The sequence below is a fragment of the Anomaloglossus baeobatrachus genome, chromosome 6 (assembly GCF_048569485.1).
Source record: "Anomaloglossus baeobatrachus isolate aAnoBae1 chromosome 6, aAnoBae1.hap1, whole genome shotgun sequence".
In the NCBI taxonomy this organism is placed as follows: domain Eukaryota; kingdom Metazoa; phylum Chordata; class Amphibia; order Anura; family Aromobatidae; genus Anomaloglossus; species Anomaloglossus baeobatrachus.
In genome coordinates, this window is record NC_134358.1 from 210,772,111 (window position 1) to 210,793,695 (window position 21,585).

The 21,585-nt window shown below is 40.2% G+C and overlaps 1 protein-coding gene across 2 annotated transcripts in view; it reads left to right on the plus strand.

Moving 5' to 3' along the window:
- The window catches only part of ATP9B (ATPase phospholipid transporting 9B (putative)), a 441,649-nt gene that overhangs the window by 157,492 nt on the left and 262,572 nt on the right, over positions 1-21,585 (plus strand). For both annotated transcript variants that reach the window (XM_075314650.1, XM_075314649.1), the window contains exon 9: positions 13,074-13,154. In XM_075314650.1, the coding sequence (XP_075170765.1) occupies positions 13,074-13,154 (81 nt within the window). The remainder of the gene's footprint in view (positions 1-13,073; positions 13,155-21,585) is intronic.

Genomic DNA, 21,585 nt, shown 5'->3' on the forward strand with positions numbered 1-21,585 from the left:
TGTGTCTTATTGCCGTCAATTACATGCTTTCCTAATAGTCACCAAAAGCTGCTGTTTTGTGGAAATTCTTGAGTACAAAGGTGTTCCCTTTGTATAGTGCACTTGCTGTGAAAATGGTATATATGTATCCACGTAAACGCTGCTATCTGATTGCCATATTGTTTAGTCATCCCTCACCCTGGTATTATCTTACTATCTGTCTGTCTGCGATATGCCTAACTTTCCTGCATTAGATAGATATTTTGTAGATTCTCAGCATGCATTATATGACAGCCTTGGGTGGGTTAAATGCTGACTTACACAAGAGACTTCAGTGTCCATAATTCTTGAATGCCACCTGCTGGTCTAAGCTTACCATAACTGCTTGCTAAGGTCTTCATTTTTTTTTTTGTTTTTTTACTCTAATTTTATTTTCAGGCAATGTCACTGCGAATGATTACTAACTGTTTCTCTATTATTTTAGCTACCTCTATTTTCCGCATTTTGAACATTCAATACATAAAAACGATCCCGTCAAGTCACACATATATAAATTGTGGTCATAAAATAAAACTAATAAGCAATCTTCTATAGAGAACAAAAAATTAAGAACAAAACAAGGAAAGAAGAAAGGAGCATATCCGGGACTAAAATCCAAACTCTCTTATTTAATCATATAAATATTTATATGGCGCAGGTATTCAGAGATCTGACGCGTTTCGAGCGTATTACACGCTTTTAATCATCGATAAAAGATTATGATCTGCATTAAAAAAGAAAAAATTGATTTATGAACTGTAAAAACATTGAGTGCAAAAATAGTAACGGCGTAAACAAAAACATTTGATACTAAATTGAAAAATAATAATGAAAGATGCTGGAGCTGATGTTTCCGTTGGATATCTCGTTTCAGTATAAAGTGAGGTTTGTAATTGCGAGTACGTACTGTAAGTGTCAATCATTTTGATTCCGAGGCGGACCTAATGTAATGGACTGTGGGCATCTTGTATTGTCATGAAGCATCATCTGCACTGCTCTGTAACTTTATCCTCGGTGACACCCGGAATAAATAAACCTGCTTCTGAGCTTTTCGTAAAGAACAGATGACACCAACAAAGATGATCAGTGCAGATTTTGTTGTCTTCCCGAGCCACTTAGAATGATCAGACAATTAAATTTTCAACACATCCTTTAATAATAGCTGTCTTGCAATACCTGTAACCTGCAGGTTAGGTTTCCTGTGGTTTCATACTCATAAGTGGTGCAGTATTTTTTTTTTTTTTACCCCTGTCAGCTTTCATGTTGTGAAACATTAATTTCCATCTTATGTGATCACGTAAATTTATTAGCAGCAGTGAGGTCAGTGTAATTTTCAATAAATGGTGACTCGCTGATTTATATCAAAAGATCCATACAGCAGTAAACAATACCATTTACATTTAATTAGTTTTATTGAACCAGAGGCCATTTTATCTGTAATGAACCACATGTTATGATTAAGGATGTATTTTAATGATCTTTAAGTTGGGTGAACAAATGTTGCCCTTGACCTAATGGAGGAGGTTTCCCTGTCTTATTGATAACCTCCCAGTCATTTCTGTATTATTATACTGACGGGTAAAGAAAAACATCCCCATTATCATGTCGTCTCCGAGTCATTTTGTGACTAATGTAGATGAATGAAATTTATCTCTCTGAGATCAGTTTTGCATGTGTCACTCTGAAAGCTGCTATATCATAGAGGGCTCTATATAGACTCCTCTGTATTGCATGCCATAAGTGCCAGCATTTTACAACATCCGTGTATTCATTTCTGCATTACAATATTGCAAATTTATTTAGTGCAACTTATTACTTTATTGGCTTATTACAACTTGTCATTTTTTTAAGCTAATACACAATATGCCATTTCTAAAATGATAGATGTGTGGGGTTTTTTTTTGTTTTGTTTTTTTAAGCAAAGCAGCCCAATAGAATTTATTTTAATCATATCAGGTAACAGAGACTTGATCTGACAAATTTTAGGGTCGGGAATAGTGATAAGCGGACCCGGACTGTAAAACTCCGTCTCTGCTCAGGTTCAAAAGAACCCGAGCACTGACCCCACGCCCAGTGTTCTCAGGGAACAACGTTTACTGATCTGGATCTAGCCACTCGGGTAATAAAAAAGAAAAATAATAATAAATCAAACAAAAAAGAAAATAAGAATAAAGCAAGCACTGCATACTTACCGGTCTCTACGTGGTTGTACACTGCTTCCAGGCCGCTCACCAAACTTCCATGGCCGCTCATTATCTTCATGCATATGCACTGCTTCCCCCGCCTAGTAGCAGTCCCCGCATCTCTGGTTTGAGTCAGATAGCACCCCGACCCTTTGTGACATTGTGTCTGACTGCATTCAATCACACATGCTGTCTGCGCCTAGATTGGTGTAAAAATAAACCATTTAAAAAAAACAAAAGACCTGTGGTCACCCCAATTTTGATACCCAGACATGATAAAGCCGACTGCTGAGAACTGCTATTCTCAGGCTGGTGAGGCCCATGGTTAATGGGGCTCCCCCAACCTAAAAATAGCAACTTGCAGCCACCCAGGATTGTCGCATCCAATCGATGCGAGAATCCCAGAACCTTACCCGACTCATCCTGATTGCCCTGGTGTGGTGGCAATTTGGCTAATAAAGGGTTAATGACAACTCACAGCTGCCACTAAGCCCTAGATTAGTAATGGGAGATGTCTATGAGAACCTATCCATTACTATTCTGTAAGTGAAAAGAAATAAACCCAAACACCGAAAAATCCTTTATTTGAAATAAAATACAAAAAACACCATCTTTTACGCCCTTTATTAGCCTCCAAAACACTCAGGTGCAACGTAATCCACACGGCCTTGTGGGATCTTGTGGGAATACCAGCTCTCAGCTGTTGGCTTTATCATGGCTGGGTATCCAAATTGAGAGGGGGACCTCATGCCATTTAACAATAAATGCTGTATGCGGTTCCTCTAATTTTGATATGCAGCCAAGATAAGAACATGGCTGGGGGCTGCAGCCTGTAGCTGTATGCTTTTTTTGTGCTGGGTATTATAATATAGGGGGTCCTTCGCCAATTTTTTTACACCAGTATAGACACAGACAGCGTGTGTGATTGAAAGCAGTCGGACATGCTGTCACACAGGCTGGGGGCGCTGTCTGACTGCAACCAAGTAGAGACGTGGGTTGTGCTGATGGGCGGGGGAAGCAATTCATATGCATGAGTATAAAGAGCAGCCCTGGAAATAGTGAGCTGCCCTGGAAGCAGTGTTCAGCTGCACAGAGACTGGTAAATATGAAGCGCTTGCTCCAATTCTCCTTTCCTTTCTACTACTATCGTTAAGCTTTTTAATTCGGGTCCCTATAGACTTATATGGAGACCAGCGTCTGGCCAATACTGGGCCCAAAGTGTTTTTTTTTTTTTTTGTTTTTTTTTTAAACCTGATTGGACCCGCTAATCCTGGGTATCTACGGGTTCCCCCATCACTAGTCAGGAATAGATGTGCATACTCTTTTTGCTCATTCTTTCCTCACAGGAGCTATTAAAGAGGATTTCCACTACTTGGACAACCCCTGCTCATTCCCCTTGTTCACCCCTATAAAAATAAATAAGCCTATACTCACTTCCGGTGCTACCGCAGTTACAGCAATGTCTGAAGTTGCATTCCCGGGGCCCACATCACATTGTTATGACTCATAAGCCTCGCAACCAATCCGCACCTGACATCTGTCTCCCGCCTTTGGACATTTGAGCAGGATGTGAGCGCTGCGCTGACTTTCTGCTCACATGTCCGAAGGAGGAGAGAAGGAAGTCAGTGTTGATTGCTCACAGGGCTCACGTGTATAACCATTCTCCTCTTAGCCGTAAAGCACAACTAATAGGGCTAATCGAAGCAATAAGAGAATACAATGAACTCAAAGTTTGAAGTTCCCTGTATTAATAAAGATAGCTTTTACCAAGCTCTCAACACAGTGATTGGTGGGCAGTCATCAAGCATTGCCCTAGGGGGCGTGAGAGGAAGGGAGCATGCTCTCATTATGAATATATCAGACTCCTGCCCTGAAATTCTAAAATATCAATGCAGTTTAATCAGCTTTCACAAGATCATAAAGCTAGAGCCCTAAAATATGATGTTACATCAAATTTTACCTTTTTTAATAAACAAAAAAGCTCCTTGCTTCTATGTTTAAATATCTTGAATATAGATGACACATAGACTTGCTCTCCAGATTTAAGGGTTAATCTTTGCAGTAGGAGCCTTCCACTGTCTATTTGTTTTATGTCAGATAGTTTGCTTTTGCATCTTGCTCGGAAAGAGTTGACATTAAAAGGACAATTTGCAGTTACATTTTGTTAGTTAAAATAGTCTACATACCTGGGGATCCGCACACTCCTGATCGATCAATAGACCTGACAGCGGTGGAAAAGATAAAATTGTTTCAAGTCAACTTGACTAAATCAGAAAGTAATTTCCTGACAAAAACCTACCTGTAATGTTGTACCTTTCTTAGTGCTCTATTCAGTGTGTCTGCAACATTTACAGGTCAATCTCCCGAACATTTCCGCAAATAAAGCAGGGAAAATGTCACCGGGAACAAGGCCTGTCCTGTACATTTATATTATGTATACGGCGTATGCTGAGACTTTTTCCTTTTTGAGTTTAAAGTGCAAGAAGAAATTCACAGTCAGTGTCTTTAATGTTCCAATGTATATTCATGGCCCATCCTAAAGGCTCGCTCACACCACCATATTTTCGGTCGAAGGGTGAGATGACAAAACAACAGAACACACTTGGACCAATGTTAATCTATGGGGCCATTCACAAGTCCGATTTTTTTTTTTTTCTTTTGACTGTTAGGCCCATTTCACACGTCAGTGAAAAACACAGACGTTCTTCACTGGCGTGTAAAACACGCACATGTCCCTCCGTGTTCCGTGATTCACGGCACATGTGGGTTGTCCATGTGCAATCCGTGATTGCAAATGGACATTACTCACCTGCCTTCACTGCTGCTGTCCATGGTGCTGATCTCCTCGGGTCTCCAGCGTCCGCCCACCGCTCTCAGCACCTACTTCCTGGTTGGGTTTTCCTGCTCTCATGAACATTCATGAGCCAGGCAGAAACTGCCGAGAGCAGAGGCTGCAGAGCGAATCGCAGGCAAGGTAAGTTGAAAATATGTAATATTTAATATGTATGTGAGTTTCTGGTACGTGTTTCACTGATCACACATGGATCACACCATAGTGTGGTCCGTGGGTCATCAGTGATGCCAGAAAAAAACTGACTTGTCTCCGTGCAGAATCACGGCCAAGGGTGCACGCTGCACGGAGACACGTTCAGTGAAAAATCACTGATGTGTGAGCAGACCCATTGATTATAATGGGTCTGCGTATGTCAGTGATTCTGGTACGTTTTAAAAAAAGCACAAACGTACCTGAATCACTGACGTGTGAAAGGGGCCTCAGTCTGAGAAAAAAAATTGCTGCTTGTCCGACTTGCATTTGATTATCAGATCGCACTCGTGCATGCAAGTCAGTGGGTCCGTCCATAAAATCGGCACATACTCTCATCACACTCAGTGTAGTTAGTATAGATCTACAAGTGCATCTCAATAAATTAGAATATCTTCAAAAAGTTAATTTATTTCAGTAATTTATTACTTACAGCAAAGATGGAACAGCAGCTGTAGATTGCCAAGGCCAAAAACTACTACTCCAGCAGGATATAGCTAAGCCCCCACTAAGTGGAGGCATCACAGGTGCAGGAAGAGCAAATCACACACACGCTTCAAAAACATGGAGAGGGTGATTGCTGGATGAAAACACTGCACACTGATGGCTTGCATAAAGCGCTATTCACACTTGCAGATGCGCAATCACAAGCCCGCAGCCTATTAGGTGATGCCCATACTATTAGATCAGGCGGGCTGCCAAGCTTTACTCCAACTGTGCATCATACAGGGACAGGAACTCTAATATGCAAGGCCTAACAGTAATTTAATACAATATGCAAGGCCTAGCAGTAATTTAATACAAAAAGAGAAACACATATAATATATAGAGACATTACACACAGAGGGATCTATTTCAAGTGTTTATTTCTGTTAATGTTGATGATTATGGCTTACGGCCAAGGAAAAGCCAAAAGTCATTATCCTAGAAAATACAATATTCTATAAGACCAAATAAAAAAATTATTTAAAACTCAGAAATGTTGGCCTACTGAAAAGTATGTTCAGTAAATGCACTCAATACTTGGTCGGGGCTCCTTTTCCATGAATTACTGCATCAATGCAGCGTGTCATGGAGGTGATCAGCCTGTGGCACTGTTGATGTTATTATGGAAGCCCAGGTTGCTTTGATGGCAGCCTTCAGCTTGTCTTCATTGTTGTGTTTGATGTCTCTCATTGTCCTCTTGATAATACCCAATATATTCTCAATGAGGTTAAGGTCAGGCGAGTTTGCTAGCCAATCATTGATACTGTGGTTATTAAACCAGGTATTGGTACTTTTAGTAGTGTGGATAGGTGCCAAGTCCTGTTGGAAAATTAAATTTCCATCTCTAAAAAGCTTGTCGGTAGAGGTAAGCATAAAGTGCTTTAAAATTTTCTGGTAGACAGCTGTGCTGACTTTGGTCTTGATAAAACACAGTGGACCTACACCAGCAGATGACATGGCTCCACAAACCATCACTGATTGTGGAAACTTCACACTAGACCTCAAGCAGCTTGGATTGTGTGCCTCTCCACACTGGGACCTTGATTTCCAAATGAAATGCAAAATTTACTTTCATCTGAAAACAACACCTTGGACCACTGAGCAACAGTCCAGTTCTTTTTCTCCTTGGCCCAGGTAAGACTGGCGTTGTCTATTGGTCATGAGTGGCTTAACACATGGAATGTGACAGTTGGAGTCCATGTCCTGGATATGTCTGTGTGTGGGTGGCTCTTGAAGCACTGACTCCAGCAACAGTCCACTCCTTTTGAATCTCTTCCAAAATTTTGAATAGTCTTTTCTTAACAATCCTATCAAGGCTGCAGTTATTCCAGTTGTTTGTGCACCTTTTCCTACCACACTTTTTCCTTCCACTCAACTTTCCATTAATATGTTTGCATACAGCACTCTGTGAACAGCCAGGTTCTTTAGCAATGACCTTTTGTGGCTTACCCTCCTTGTGGAGTGTGTCAATGACTGCATTCTGTCAGTAAGCAGTCTTCCCCATGATTGTGTAGCCTACTGAACCAGACTAAGGGATCATTTTATATGTTTAGGAAGCCTTTACAGGTGTTTTGTGGTAATTATTCTAATTTTCTGAGATAATGACTTTTGGGTTTTCCTTGGCTATAAGCCATAATTATCATCATTAACATAAAGAAACACTTCAAATAGATCACTGTGTGTAATGACTGTATATAATATGTGAGTTTCCATTTTGTATTGAATTGCTGAAATAAATTAACTTTTTAATGATATTCTAATTTATTGAGATGCTTTTGTATGTTTTTCCACAGCAAGTAGAAAAAACAGCACTGGTCCCGAAATAAAAGTCCAAGAAAGTTTATTCGATTGATAAAAATCCAAAGGCACATAAAAATTTATAGATACGAAGCATAGGCTAGGAGCAAAAGCAACACGTTTCTGACCCAAGTAGTCTTTAGTTACTGCTTCAGTTTTTACCATTTGTATTTCATCACTGAGTTTCTTAAATGCAAACATTTTAAAAATTGCTAACCTTCTTCTGCCCTCTGTGATATTAAAAACATCATTCATGGGATGTCCATAATCTTCACAGAGTCATAGACTTGTATGAGTGTTTGTGATTCATCACTCAGATCAAAATTGAACATGTCTCTGTGATTTTTTTCTTGAATGCTTGATCCGTGAAAAACACAGACATATGAGTAACACATTAGACTTTAATGGGTCCATGTATGCATATACCTGAAGACTATTGAACACAAATTGAAAAAAACAGATGTCTGAATAAGGTCTTAGGCTGAGATTACCCTTGCATTCTTAATGGCAGTTTTTGATTAGGCTTTTTCAGCCAAACATAAGAGTCAGTCCAAAAAAGAGACAATTACTGTGCTTGTTTTTTTGGATGTATTGGCTTTAGCTCTTAAAAACTTCCATAAAAAGTGACCTTGAATTTTCAGCCACAGTGGATCTGTTGACTCGCCTAACATATCTGCTAAATTGAATACTTAGATTTCCAAATAAGTAACAATTCTGGATTATATTGTTAAGGTGTGTGTTGTACAGTCCCTCTAACATTCCTCCTAGAATTTCAAAAATTGACAACTGGGTGGAAGCATTCCCTTTATCAAAGAGATGTGTTCATACACAATCTGTCACTGATCATCAGCATTGTCTGGCCAGTTACAGTATTTTTCCATTTTTGCACCCCCCCATTTGATCCCACTGAGGTTTTCTGTTATACATAGTGTAGTTACCTCCTTGTACTTTAGCCACCTTTTTGCTTTCCTTTAGCCCTAATTTTAATTCCCTAAATTCTCCCATATATATATATTTTTTTAATTTACTTATATGCTCTTCTATTAATCTCCTGATTCATCAGTATTACATAGTCAGCTAGAGTCAGTAATATTTTTCTCTGTTGGGGCAAGACTTTAATAACCCTTCTCTCGATATCTTACAAAATTAAAGTATTATAAGCATATTGTCAGTGAGGCTGAACTGTGATTGCCTAGTTTATAATTGTGTGACAGGAGCTGTGCAGTCATCATCATTGTTTGTCTGCCACACTCCTTGAACAACTTAAGTGGTACGGTCCGTGCAGTTTGATCTTGTAGATAGCTTTGATGACTAAAATGGTGATGTCCTTCAGGGATCATAAATGCATATATTTTCCAGGTGGTCACCATAAGAAGAAATGCTTGAATTTACAGATAGTACTACCTTTGTTCACTTCTTCCTTTCTATCTAAAAGAATATTTACTGGCAGATTTGCAGCAGGATGAATAATAATAATTAAAAAAAATAAATTGGTGAACTGCTACTTTAACCTTCCTGTTGTTATTCGAATTGATATGTTAGATTTTGTTGTATCCAGTTGGACCAACATTTTTTTTCTGTTCCCTTTAAAATGCTTTTTAGTGTGTGAAGTTGGTATTTAATATTTGTATGGGCAGTTTAGGTAAAATGCCTAATAAAGAAAGGCTAGAGCCTGGACAACTGTTTTTATTGTATGTGTGTGGTATTGGATTCCAAGAGACTCTTATTTTTCTGTTCACAATAAAGCACATAATAGACTGGATTATCTAAATTGTAGGTGATAACAGATGGGAAAGAGGTGAATGATGAAGATATAGGACACCCACATGTGTATTAGTTTCATATGAATTATTTCTCGTGGTCTTGATGAAAACCAAATAGGAAGGACAAGAATGTGATGAATGGTCAGCGTGTGAAAGATTACAACAAATGGCAAACAGTTTAAGATGTGAGCAGATAGAGGAGCTGGCCTGCTGTGCCCTATACCAGTCCAAGGAGCGCGTCATTTATAATTTACAACTATGTAGGTTTGTTTATCTGTTTTGTTACAACTGGTAATTAACCTAATTTTGATGTAATTCAAGTATATAAATACTATAATATAAATAAGTAAATACCTGTGATACAAAGCAAAGTTTAATAACGCAAAAAAATATTCCTATTAAGAAATCTTTTTAAATGTTGTGTTTTTAGGTGAAATCTGCCATTTATGTGTGTCCTTTGTTACTTTATTTCTTTGGTTTTAAACTGCTTTTCCTCAATTTGTGTTTTTATTGTCATCAGTGTTACCCATTCTCCACTGCTCCAGTTAAGGCCCCTTTACACACTGCAACATCGCTAGCGATATCGCTGTAACGTCACCGGTTTTGTGACGTAATAGCGACCTCCCCAGCGACATTGCAGTGTGTGAAACACATCAGCGACCTGACCCCCGCTCTGAGGTTGCTGATCGCTACAAATCTTTCAGGACCATTTTTTGGTCCTTTTGTTTCCCGCTGAGCAGCATGCATCGGTGTGTTTGACACCGTTACAACGACTTCGTTAGCGACTTCCCTTTCAAATAGCTGCTTTGACACGTGCCCAATGACTAGCTAGGTCGTTCTGCAGGTCCGTATCGCTGCTGCGTCGTTGGCAGGTATGCCTGTTTGACAGCTTACCAGCGACTCACCAGAGACTTTGTAGCGATCCCGGCCAGGTTGGGATCGCTGGTGGGATCGCTAGAAAGTCTCAGTGTGTAAAGGGGCCTTTATGCGTCATTGACTTGCTGCAGCGATGTTGTCACAACTACAGCGCATGTGACCGCTGTTTCCAATCACAGGGCCTGGCAGTGATGTTCTTGTAGTCGGGATGAGACCAGTGGTCGACTATCGCAGAATTTATTGTTTTACTTTGAGCAACTTGACAGTGATCTAAAACTTATTTGTGAAAACAACCCCAATGGGATTTTCTGGTTTCAGAAAACCCATGTCCCCCCCACCAAATCCCCCAAAGTGCTTTAAAATGCTCCATGTGTTTGGAGTTGAGTCTCCGCCACCACTCCAGGTGTCTGCATATCAACAACTCTGCTTTAGTTCCATGAGCGGCACATGCCGTCTACTTGGGCAAAGCTGCTGAGGTTAGCTTTTTACTGCAGTGCTGCTGACGTGAAATACATATACCTGACGCTCTGGACTCAAAGAGGGTGATAACTTTTTTTTTTGTTAAACAATTTGCGTTGGGGGAGAGACGTTTTCTAAAACTTTCATCTTTTGGTGATCCATAGTTGAAAACAGAACTTTGAATTGTTGTGCAACACTATTGCTATATTTATATGGACTTGGGAATCTAGGCAAGTTGCATAACATATCAGTGGCATTGTTTTGAATGAAAGGCACCAGTTGTATAGTAATCTTTCAGTACGGAGATCTTTTTCTAACATATCACCAATACTCTAGAAGGTGCTTCCCAATCGAAGATATCACTTGGAAGACTGGGATACCACCCTGCTACTGCCATGTGAAGCACAGCTGCACAACGTGGGCAGTGGATGCAGGAATTTATTTTAGTTTACCTGCATACAGTAGTATGACCATTGTCCACCCCATGCAGGTTTGATTTTGGCTTTTTTTCTAGCGTTTTTGGACCCCAATGAATACTATACAGATAGATATAGTACTCCTAACGAGTAGATTGATGCTCGGATGGGCTCGATTCATCTGCCCGGTAAGATAGAAGTCATTGGTGAACTTGAGCATTTTTCCGGGATGGGCTCGATTCATCTGCCAAATATGATCGAAATCATTGGTGAACTTTCATTTTTCCGGTAGTAAAGATTTAATTATTTTTTTCTTTACAGCCCATTGGTATAAAATGTTCTGACACATCTGTGGTATCAATATGCTCACTGCACCCCTAGATTAATTCACTGAGAGGTGTACTTTATAAAATGGTATTGATTATGAGGGGTCTACTTTTCTGACTTGCCAGGGCTTTGGCAATGAGAGATGACATCCCTTCCCTTCTGATCTTTGGCATTGTGCATCTAAAGTAGTTTTCGACCACATATGGGGTACTGGTGAAGTTATGAGAAATTGTGTAACAAATTGTATGGTCCATTTTCTTTTATTACCCTTTTTTAAAATTAAAAATTTGGGGCCAAGGCAACATTTTAGTGAAAAAAAAAATGATTTTTTTTATTTCACTGCCCAATGTTATATAATTCTATAAACCACCTGAGGTTTAAAATTGCTCTCTACACCCCAAGTTGAATTTTTTGAGAAATGTAGTTTACATAATGGGGTCACTTGTGGGGGTTATCTGCTGTTTTGGCATGTCAAGGGATCACTCTTTCCCTTCCGAGCCCTGCCGTGTACCTAAACAGTAGATTTACACCACATATGGGGTATCTGCATACTCACGAGAAATTGCTAAATAAATTCTTCAGTGCATTTTCTCCTCTTACCCTTGTGAAAATTAAAAAAAATATGGCTAAAACAACATTTTTGTGGGGAAGAAGTAAGTTTTTTTTATTTTCACAGCAGGTACAAAATCAAATAACAACCACTCATAACCATTATAATATGTTTAATACACCTGTAACCAAAGCTGAAGTATAGTTACTATGTGAATGTGCCCCTGGGACACCCAGGGGGAATTTGACACTCATATTGACACGGAGGCCAAATAGGTTTTTATGATCAATCTCTATAGCATTCAGTGTACGCCTACAAAGAGGCTACAAAAATGCAACAAATATGGAATCATTTTGATACCTGCATTTTTATATTGTTGTTGACTGTCCTCCATTGGTGGCAATCAATTACCCCCACTACTTTTGCTGATAGTTCTTGTTGACTGTCTTCATTGAAATCAATAAATGAAAAAAAAACTGCAAAAACGCTGAATCAATTGACACCCAAATCTGCAAGTCACAAAGGAGCAATGTGTGCATGACACTTCAGGATTCTCATTGACTTTGCTGGCATGAATATAACAAATTTGAATTAAAAAACGTATAAAAAAACAAGATAAAAGCGCATCGTGTGCACACAGCCTACCAGATCTGCATGTTTCTGGTTATTTTAGAAAAGGCCAATTATTAATATTTTTTTTTAGCATATATAGATTTAAATATAACATTAAATATTTTTTGATCAGCCATCTATATTTCTATTTTATAACATATTTGTCTAATTGTCAACGCTGAACCAGTGGTAATCAATATTGTAATAAGACTTTGTGACCTTTTCCAAATATTTTCTTCTTTTATGTGTAACAAGCTGTGAACCTCATATTACTGTAAACCTTCCCCCAGGAATAAATGTGTTTTGAAGTATCAGATATAAAAGTTATCCATAACATGTTGTTTAGTAATATGTCTGCTCGATCTCTGTCATTATGTGTTGGAAAAAAAAGATTCTAAGATTTAGTTTCATGAACAAAGAAGGAAAATCGATGGTATCATATTTAGAAATGAACAAGCTGTTTTTAGTCGTGCCTTCTATGACATTCCCTTATTTATTGATAAAGCTGCATTGTTTATTAATTGCAGCTATTCTCTATTGCAGGATCTCTTTTCAATCAATGCTTATGTTTATGCTCAGAAGCCACAACTGGATATTCACAGTTTTGAAGGTAACTTTACACGGGTAAGTAAACGCTTTCTCTAATTTTTCATATCCACATAATATGCCCTTGAGACAATATTGCATTGACAGCTCAGCAGGAGGGGTGCCGGCCTCGCAGAACAATGCGGTGCACCTGCAGCACCTCCTAGATGAATACTAGTACTGTCAGGAGGTCAGTCACTGATAGGCTCACCTGCACCATTGTTCGGATTATGTTCTGCTATGTCTGAGGCTTTAGCTCTCATTTGTAGCTGGTTATTGCAGAATATTCAGAAAGGTTTAGCATAGCTATCACAGCTATTCCTGTCCCATGTATTCAAGGCTGATATCTGTAGTGTAAACATATTACTGAATAGAAAAACAGCTGCAGAAATATTTCTATTTCATAAAGGGGTATTTTGAAACTAACATTTATTTTAATCCTTAATGCCTATCTATCTAAAGGGATCCAGTCAGGTGCAATATGCAATTAAACCAGGCCGCAGCCAATATGGTAGGGGTAGAAGTCAGGAAAACCAAAATTTATTCTCATTAAAAAAATTTAATGGTGATACATTTTTGGTTTTCCAGGTGCAATATGCACCCAGAACCACGAGCAATTCTGGGTGCATATTGCTAATCCCTGGCTAGCAGTCCCTGTATACACTAGCATAGATAAAGAGATCTTTATAAAAAGTAAAGGTACCGTCACACTAAGCGATGCTCCAGCGATCCCACCAGCAACCTGACCTGGCAGGGATCGCTGGGGCGTCGCTACACGGGTTGCTGGTGAGCTGTCAAACAAGGAGATCTCACCAGCAACCAGTGACCAGCCCCCAGCCAGCAGCGACACGTGGAACCGACGCTGCGCTTGGTAACTAAGGTAAATCTCGGGTAACCAAGCCGATATTTACCTTGGTTACCAGCGCACACCGCTTAGCGCTGGCTCCCTGCACTCCTAGCCAGAGTACACATTGGGTTAATTACCCGATGTGTAGTCTGGCAATGTGTGCAGGGAGCAGGGAGCCGGCACTGGCAGCGTGAGAGCGGCGGACGCTGGTAACGAAGGTAGGTAATTATCAGGTAACCAAGGAAAGGGCTTCTTGGTTACCCGATATTTACATTGGTTACCAGCAACCGCAGAAGCCGGCTCCCTGCTCACTGCACATTCAGTTGTTGCTCTGTCGCTGTCACACACAGCGATCTGTGCTTCACAGCGGGAGAGCAACAACTAAAAAATGGTCCAGGACATTCAGCAACAACGAGCGACCTCACAGCAGGGGCCAGGTTGTTGCTGGATGTCACACACAGCAACATCGCTAGCAACATCGCTGTTGCGTCACAAAAGTCGTGCCTCAGCAGCGATGTTGCTAGCGATGTTGCTTAGTGAGACTTGGCCTTTTGTCTAAAGATCCTTTGATATGCTAATGAGGCCAGTGTCTAGTCGCAAGGGCGTTAGTTTCCTTGGCTAGTCGGCCCCTCAGCATGTATGTACTCCCCTGTGGGCATGCTAACATGCTAATGAATGCGCAGCGTCAGAGGCATGGTCGCACTCACCTGTTGCCGCTGTGCCCGATGCTGGATTTCGTCTCAGTGTGCATAATCCTTGAATCTCCAGTCATGCACATTATGAAGTCGGGTGTACGCGTCCCGGCTCTCTAACTGGTGTAGTGTGCATGACCGGAAGTGACGGGGACTTGTGATCATGCGTACTTACCCTATGCCCGGCGTTCTGAGGCAGTGCAACGGATACAGGTACACACGTCACTGCCGATAATGACGCTGAGCAGTGGGCATTGAATAACATGTTAGCATGCCCCTGTAACCGTGCTAACATGCTGAAAGGGCGGAATGAGCACAGGAACAAACGCCCTTGCAAGTAGTCCTTGCGCTCATTAGCATATCATAGAAGATCTTTAGAAATACTTTTTCTAAAGATCGATCTCTTTATGTTTGCTACTAGATACAGGGACAGTTAGGCAGGGATGAGCAATATGCACCTAGAACTGCTCGTTGTTCTCAGTGCATATTGCACTTCACAAGTTCACTTTAATGGTATAATCTACCCCAAGAAATTAGGACGATCCACAACTTACACTGCTTCAGACGCTCCCTAAAAACACATTTTATTTAAAGTGGCCTATCACCCTCCCGAATCGACATCATTTCATATATACTCCATCCACAGAATTCTCCCTCGAAGTTCACTGCACCCAAAAGCATTACAAAGATTGGCTGGTGACTGGATCATGCAGCCTTTATCTATCACACATTTCTTTGAGATGGCTGGACCGTCGTTGTAAATAAGGATTTGTACCTTGGGTCACCCCCACCTCACCCCATTGTAGATTGTAAGCTCTTTCAAGCAGGGTTGTCTTTATTTTTGCTTTAATTATTGTATCTTCTATAACGGTTACTTATGTTTTTTATATGAACCTCTGAATTGTTAAGCGCTGCAGAATATGTTGGCACTATAGAAGTAAAAATTATTATTATTATTTAATTTCTTTTCGAGTATACTTAAATTAAAAAGTCCCTATTATTATTTCACTATGCTGTCTAACTGCTTTACTTTTTTAACCTACTTCCGATTTGATGACATTTCATTTGAAAATCTCCATGCATGTTAAGATACTCAAATGAGACGTCATCGGGGAACAGAGGCTGCAGTCACTGCCACAGCCTCTGTCCAGACCATAAAATGAAGCGTCATCAGTGATATCTGTTTCAGGGACTGGTCTATTCCCTGCCCAACTGAACATGTGTTGGTTGTCAGCTTCATTAGAGTTCCTTCATCGCTGTGTGATATTACTCTCCATGCACTGTGACAGTGCGCTCCCTCACCGGCTCTGATGAGAAATGACGAGTTGGTAAGAGAGCACACTGTCAGTGCCCATTGTAAGGAGAGAACCCTACGAGCAGAGACATGCCCCCAATAGTGATGTTTCTGGGGGTTCTCAAATGAAATGGCATCAAACAGGAAGTTGGTAAAAATAAAGCAGTTAGTACAGTGAGGCAAGGATAGGGACTTTTTAAGTCAAGTATATTAGAAAATAGATAACATTATTACATTAAATTGACATTTGGATGAAAAGAAATGTTAAGGGTACTTTACATGCTGCGATATCGGTACCGATATCGCTAGCGAGCGTACCCGCCTCCGTGGGTTGTGTGACACGGGCAAATCGCTGCCCGTGGCGCACAACATCATTTACACCCATCACACGGGACTTACCTTCCCTGCGACGTCGCTCTTGCCGGAGATCCGCCTCCTTTCTAAGGGGGCGGTTCGTGCAGCATCACAGCGACGTCACACAGCAGCCGTCCAATAGCAGAGAAGGGGCGGAGATAAGCGTCCGGAACATGCCACCCACCTCCTTCCTTCCTCATTGCCGGTGGACGCAGGTAAGGAGATGTCCGTCGTTCCTGCGGTGTCACACATAGCGATGTGTGCTGCCACAGGACCGACAAACAACATCGTACCTGCAGCAGCAACGGTATTAAGGAAAGGAACGACGTGTCAACGAGCAACGATTTTTCACGTTTTTGCGCTTGTTGATCGTCGCTCATTGGTTTCACACTGTGTGCCAAATGTGTGTCACTAGCGATGTGACCCTGACGATATATCGTTAGCGATGTCGCAGCATGTAAAGCACCCTTTAGTTTCGGACCACCCAATTAATTTTTATTATTAAATTTTTAAATGCAACAAAAAAAATAATCATGCAAACCTGAAAATTTATGGTAAACATATTCAGTTTGCGCATCCAACATTTCCATACTATGAGGGGTTTTTTTATTCACAGATAAATCATGTAATGTTCTACTTTCTGCTATTCATATGATGATCAGACTTTTTGTATGACTCTTTTCATCTTTCTCAATCCAACCATTATATACTAGTTGTCTTAACAAAAGTGTTAACTCTGCATGTCTATCTGTTTTTATACTCTTGTCACGCTCCACGGCAGTTCGTCGAGAGTGTTAGTGAGCGTGGAGCCACTGGACCACATGAAGAGCAGGGCTTACCAAGAGGTGGGAGGGGCTTTACTAGGCGCCTACAGGGTATTTACCAGATCCTCTGATGGTGAGGCTAGGATCAGCTGCCAGTAGACGCCAGGTGCCATTCAAAAGGCAGTGTTCAGGACTATGGTAGCTGTGCAGAGCTTGGTGACCAACATGATGGGAACAAAGCCACAAACAGGATGGGCACTGAGACTCAGGCAGGACTGGAACAGGTACACAGACAGGATTGGAACAGGTATGCAGATAGAACTAGATTAGGAACACTGGGAGTTCTGGATCCAGGACCATGGACAGATCTGGTACAAGAACATAGTCTGAACAGGTCCAGGAGCTCTGGCAGGTTGGTACTGGAACACAATGGTTTACAGCGCACGGCACTTTTGACTATGCCCGGGTGCACTGGTAGGATGCAATCCCATAGACTGAATTTTAGTGTAACCAGGCACTCCAATTAAGTGAATCAAGAATTTTTATTTCTGAAAAGCAACCAATCCAATACAATGGATGTTTCAGTCTTGAATATAGCCTTCATCAGTGAGACTGGTGAATACAAAATATACTGCGTGTATATTCTCTATGGAGTTTATCTAATCACGTCGAATTCAAATAAAGGATAATTGTGTACGATACCAAACAATCAATACACTCAATAAATGAAAATTCAAAAAGTTTTAATATGTATTCAAGCTAGAGAGAATAGGAAGGTAAGGAGAAGAGGAGATGAAGAGAACAAGAGAGAGGGGGAGAACTGAGGGAAGATATAAGGAAAGAAGAGGGGAGGGGAAGTGAAGCATTCCTAAAAGGGGAGAGAGACAGACAAACACAAGCGTAAAATAGTTCAGAACAACCTAGAATAAATTAAAGTGAAGGTGGTAAAGGATGGGCAGAAAAAAGTAAAATGAGATATGCTACAGTAAAAAGACCAGTTTCGTGCATTGTGATTTTCTATTGATCTATTCATAGTGTCCACAATGCTTTTTGTATGGTTTTACGTATCAGGACCTAATAAAAAAAAATACATCTGGTATTTAGAAGGTCTTGAAATTAAGTAAATACAACTTCAAATGAAGACCAACACTTGACAAATTACACCATGTAATTATTTACCAAAAACTAGGCCAAAATGCAGCAGCAGTGTGTGAAAACTTAAGTACCCTAGATAAATCAATAACTCGTAGAACCATATTTAGCAGCAGTAATGTGAAGAAATCCTTTTATGTATGACAATAAGTCTATTATGTTGTACTAAAGAAAATTTGGCGCAAACTTCTTTACAACATTCCTTAAGTTCATAGAGGTTTTTGGGTGGTTTAGGACCTGCCAGAATTTAAGTTGGAGTGAGGTCTGAACATTGATCTTGATTCATGACTGATGTAAATTTGCTAGTGTGCTTGGGATCATTGTCCTGTTGCATGAACTCATTTTAGCTAAGCTTTAGCTTTTGGTAGATGGCCACACATTTGACTCTCGAGTACTTTGATTTACAGTTTATAATAAATTCAATTACTTTAGGTTGCCCACTTCCTATGGCTTCAAAACCAAGAAAAATCATCACCCCTCCTGCGCCATGCTTGATAGTTATAGTTGGTATGAGGTGCTTGTGGCAATATGCAGTTGTTTTTTGCCAACTTTGGTCTCGTCTGTCCCAAGGACATTGTTCTTCGAGTTTAGCTGTTCTGCCATATTCTTTTTAGAAAGAAAATTCTTTGGGCAATGCTCCCGAACGCACCATACTTAATCAGTCTTTTTCTAATTGTGCTGTCATGAACTTGAATATTTAATTTGCTAACTGAGGCCTTTGGAGTCTGAGCTGTAGCTCTTGAGTTTTTGCAGTTTGTTTGTGCATTGCATGGCCTGACTTTGGAGTGGATATGCTGGACTGACTACTCCTGGGAAGATGTCAACTGTTTTGTATCTTTCTCACTGTAGAAAGATGGATGCCAAATTGTTTGTAAATGGCATTAAAACCCTTGTAAAATTGATGGGGTGTCCACAATTGCTTTTCTAAGATCATTGCTTTTCCTCCATGGCCATGTGTTAATATTTGCCAAAATGCTTAGATCAACAAACTACCAAAACTTCTGCTTTTATAGAGGTGGTCAAACTTGGTAATGAACAATCAATTGAGGACTTTGATTATCAGCTCCTGGCTGCTACTTAGGCTATGTGCGCACAGTGCGTTTTTCGCGGCGTTTTTGCGCGTTTTTCGGGTGCGTTTTTGGCCTCAAAACTGCAGGACTTTGCTTCCCCAGCAAAGTCTATGAGTTTTCATTTTTGCTGTCCGCACACATCTGTTTTTTTACCTGCGTTTTTGAGTTAAAAAAAAAATGGACATGTCAGTTCTTTCCTGCGTTTTTCTGCGTTTTCCCCCCTTGCAATGCATTTGAAAGACGCAGCAAAACGCAGAGATCAAAAACGCAGCCAAAAACGCACCAAATCGCGGCAAAAACGCATGCGTTTTTTTATGCGTTTTTCGACGCAGGTGCCTTTTTGTGCGTTTTTAGCGGCCAAAAACGCACAAAAACGCAGCGTCAAAAAGACGCAGTGTGCGAACCTAGCCTTACCCTCTTAATTTCTGTGCAAACAGTAAGGTTGTACTTGATGTTTTACATACTGCCAATTTTTCTTAATGAAATGTTTGTCAATTACTGTATAAGACTAGATGTTTTTTCTTATGTCTTAATATGTAAAATCCTAGGATCAAAAAAGGATGTACTTGGCTTTTTCTATGACCGTATTCTGTTAAAAAGTGATGATGGAAAATAGCGTCATTGTACATGTCCTAGCTCATTGTGTTAAGCCAGATGCATTATTGTGTTTGTCCATTATTTTAGACAAAGGTGAAGGAGTTAAAGATGAACCCAGAAAATTAAATTGATCTGTGGTCAAATGGGATTTGACTCTAGTAAAATGGTATCATATATTGATGTTTGAACAATCCACTTATCTCTGAAAGATAATCTCAGAATTTGCTAAAAGAGCACTCTTTTCTCTTCCTCATGTTACTGGATATTCTTGCAAATTGCAAAGAAACTCTGAATTTTCTCCTAAAATGGATTCGGTTTAAAGCCAAGTGATGGCTATTTTCTTTTCTCAAGCATCAAATACTTGAATGTATTATGAACTGCCTGGTTGCAATTATTAACTTAAAGTGATACAATTAAATATAAGCGACTCCACTGGGGGGATGTGAAATATCTTAATAGTTAATAATTTTAATACAAAACAAACATGAGGATACTGGTAGGAACCAGGCATTGTTAGGAATCTGCCACATGCAGGGTTAACTTTGCGGCCCATTTACATATACTATATTGACATTACTATAAACTTTTCTGCAGTGCCATATAGCATCTAGTAATTTCACTATGCACATCAGGTTCTAAATTAAGCTCAATTGACTTTCTGTATAAACCACCAAGGTCCAGGAACCAGCAAATAGATAAGTAGTGAGTATATAAATATGGGGTTTATAGAAGTTTATTGTGTAGGAATAACTCTTTAGTCTTATTCTGTAGTGATATCTGACATGTCCCCCTAGTTTACCTAGTCATAGCTTCCAAACACTTTGTAGGGTTAAAAACCAATACATTCTATTAGGCTGCTTTCACACATCCGTTTTTTGCCGTGAGGCACAATTTAGCAAAATGCGGATAAAATAGATCCAGCGCCGGATCCATTTTATTCCCCATTGACTTGTATTAGCGCCGGCGAAATGTCTTTGTCCGGCTGCCGGAAAGGACGCAGCATGGAACGTTTTTGACAATGGCAAAAAATCAGACCACACCGGATCCGGCGCCGTCCGGCATCTTGTATAATGCAAGCCTATGGGCGCCGGATCCGGCGTCATCCATCATATGACAGAATCCAACGACGGATTGCATTTTTTTAAACTGAGCGTGCTCAATATCACAACGGATCCATCGAAAAATGAAAGAAACAGACGGAAAAAACTAATGCGACGGATCTGTTTTTTCAACAGATCAATCGCATCAGTTTTTCTACCGGATTATGCCTGATGGCAAAAAACTGATGTGTGAAAGTAGATAATTAATTTATTAGTAAAGAAATGGAACCACTTTTGTCTTACAAAATGAGGGGATAGGGTATTTCCAACTTGCTTAAAAAAGCCAAGGGGTTTATAGAAGAAGAGATATATATACTCAACCTTGGAAATCCACTTCCCCCTCCAGTGCGGCATGCTAACGTTCTCTACGAGGCGGCTAGTGATGACATCCCGACTACCAGTCTCCTATTCCTGCAGTCAATCAGAGGCTGAAGCAGTCAAATGGCTGGCGGTCATGACGGCATCACTAATGGTCCCGGAGAAACTGGCAAGATATATTAGGCAGTGACATTTTAGAACGTCACTGTACAGTTGTATGTACAGTGCCCCTGGATGCTTAAAGATTAAATACAGCATTTGCTGTTGTTTTTTTGGCACTAG